Source organism: Miscanthus floridulus, chromosome 6, assembly GCF_019320115.1.
Source record: "Miscanthus floridulus cultivar M001 chromosome 6, ASM1932011v1, whole genome shotgun sequence".
NCBI classification, from domain to species: Eukaryota; Viridiplantae; Streptophyta; class Magnoliopsida; order Poales; family Poaceae; genus Miscanthus; species Miscanthus floridulus.
In genome coordinates this window covers 14,006,014-14,008,775 of record NC_089585.1, presented here as the reverse complement: position 1 = coordinate 14,008,775, position 2,762 = coordinate 14,006,014, and the positions used below count along the sequence as shown (strand labels likewise).

Genomic DNA, 2,762 nt, shown 5'->3' with positions numbered 1-2,762 from the left:
ATAGGAGGCGAGCCATCCCAATCCAACGGCTGGAGCCATCCCTCGCTCCCGTCACGTGGATCGCAGCCCCATCCGATGCCTCGCAGCTCCGCTGCCGCCTCTATATTATTCCCCCTCTCCACCCGTCCCATTCATCCAACTCACAAGCTCACCCCACCAATAGCAAGCGAAAAATCCCCAATCCTTCGTCTCCGCGGCGAACATGTCTGGGCACGGCAAGGGCCTAGACAAGGGCGGCACGAAGCGTCACCGGAAGGTGCTCTACAACAACATCCAGGGGATCACGAAGCCGGCGATCCGGAGGCTGGCACGGAGGGGCGGCGTGAAGCGCATCTCCGAGCTCATCTATGAGGAGACCCGCGGCGTGCTCAAGATCTTCCTCGAGAACGTCATCCGCGATGCCGTCACCTACACCGAGCACGCTCGCTGCAAGACCATCACCGCCATGGACGTCATCTATGCGCTCAAGCGCCAGGGCTGCACCCTCTACGGCTTTGGCGGCTAGGCTAGCCGCGTCTCTCCTGTCGCTTGTTGGATATATTATGGGCTTGTCCCATATAATATTTAATAAATCAAATAAACTCTATGGTCCGTAATAATGTGTGATATATGGTTTAATACCGCACGGAATTTTGACTAGACGTTGACTCGGTTTATATGGTTGGATATTGTCTATCTATATTAAGAAGCTGAGAAAAGGATATGGGTGTGCCACGTGCGCGGCCGCTGACCAGGCCGGGCTGTGGGCGTGGGAGGCAAGTGGCGAGCGGACGGACGAGACGGGAGTGGTTTTGCCACTCGATCCACATAATTACGGGAGTTACTCGTTTTATGTTGATGGCGGATTCATGATGGGAGTTTCTCCTATTACTGCTGTCTACGTCCTTCTGCGTCTGCACGCTTTCTCCTGTCTCCTGATCTTCTTATGAGGCTCTTCGCTTCCCCGTCGTAGGCATATAATCTCATCTTCCCCGTCAGTCATTTCCTTCGCTTCTATGTCACACCACATATTCTGCTGCTCTCTGGTTCTCCCCGTCCCGGTTCTTGCACGCACTGGAATTGAGAGAGTAGGAACTCTGGAACGCCCGGTGTCTTTGAGTTCGCATGCTCGGATAAAGGGCGACAATCATGTTTTTGGGGAGTGTCCCTGACGACACGACTACTCGCTACGTCTACGTTCTCTTCTTCCCAGGGCCGACGCACGTTGAAGGCTCTCTAGTGATCGACACTGCTTCCCGTCTACACTACAACGAGCGGGACGACTACACCGACATGCACTATGTCAACTAGTGCATCCGGCTCTGCCGCTGGGTATGTCTCTGTTCTTCGCTATCCAGTAAGGTCATGTATCTATAACTTGTTGGTTAGTATCATCTACATGGTTTTCACGCTTAATTCATATAAGCACATATATGATGTCACAAACCTTTTGATTATCGCTATTTTCTGGATTAAATTGCTATTGAAAATGCTGAATTATCTAACAATCCAAAAATATGATAGGCAATTTTCGGTAGTGGGCTTTGCGGGTATGCTGAAACCAAATGTTTTTAGGCACTCACTATAAGAGTTGGCGGCAGAGGTGCATATTATGGTTGACTACTATGCACTGCTACTTTGTTGCTGAACCTAGGGCTATTGGGCCGCATACTCCTGAGGAGGAGCGTGCGTTCCAACATGCTGATGCTATGTTCAAGGCAGCAATTTTGAGCATGCTAGGAGACTCCATAGTATATGCATATGTGCCGCTACAGACTGGTAAGGTCATGTGGGAAGCACTTGAGGCTAAATATGGAGTGTCCGATGCTGGTTCTAAGTTGTATGTCATAGAGCAATTTTATGACTACCGGATGGTCGATGGCCATTCTGTAGTGGAACAAGCTCATAAGATACAAACACTGGCAAAAGAACTCGAAATGTTTGGATATGTGTTACTCGACAAGTTTGTGGTAGCCTGTATCATTGCTAAGCTGCCATAGACTTGGACAGATTTTGCTACCTCTCTGAAACATAAGAGACAAGAGTTTGGCATTGCGAGCTCAGTGGCTCTTTGGATGTTGAAGAGAAGATGAGAGCAAAGGATGTCCATGGCAAGAAGGTCGGCGAGGGGAGTTCTAGTGCCCATGTGGTGTAGAAGAATACTCCCAAGTCCCAAAAGAAGAAATTCTTGAAAGAAATCAAACAAAAGTCTACCACTCCTTTTCAGAAGAAGAAGAAGGAAAAGAGAAATTGTTTCACTTGTGGCAAGCCTAGGCACTATGCTAGAGAGTGCGAGGAGGCTAAGTGGAAGCCGAACAAGAAAACAACAAACACAGTTGAGACTGATATAGGAACAACGGGGTACGGTAATTTATTGCCTACTGTTCTTTCAGTTTGTCATTCACCTGATTGGTTGGTTGATACTAGTACAAATATACATGTGTGTGTTGATGTTTCTTTATTTTCTTCTTATCAGGTCGGGCAGACTTCCTCCTTGTTGATGGGGAACGGGGTGCGTGCGGCTGTACGTGGTGTTGGTACAGTCGATCTAAAGCTTACTTCGGGAAAGAACGTGCATCATGTCCACTCAATAAAGAAGAATTTGATTAATGGTTCTTTGCTTTGTCCTGATGGTTTTGAACTTGTGTTCGAGTCTAATAAGTGCGTACTTTCTAAGTATGGTACTTTTATTGGAAAAGACTATGAGAGCGGAGGCTTGTTCCGCCTGTCTTTGACTGATACTTGTTTTAATTCCGTGAACCATATGAGCCACGATAATGAGA

General features: G+C 47.9%; 1 protein-coding gene across 1 annotated transcript; it reads left to right on the top strand.

The window, feature by feature from the left end:
- Window positions 1-202: 202 nt before the first annotated feature.
- On the top strand, window positions 203-505 carry LOC136460233 (uncharacterized). The gene has a single exon (XM_066460020.1). The coding sequence runs from the start codon at window positions 203-205 to the stop codon at window positions 503-505; it is 303 nt and encodes a 100-aa protein (XP_066316117.1).
- The last annotated feature ends 2,257 nt before the right edge of the window (window positions 506-2,762 follow it).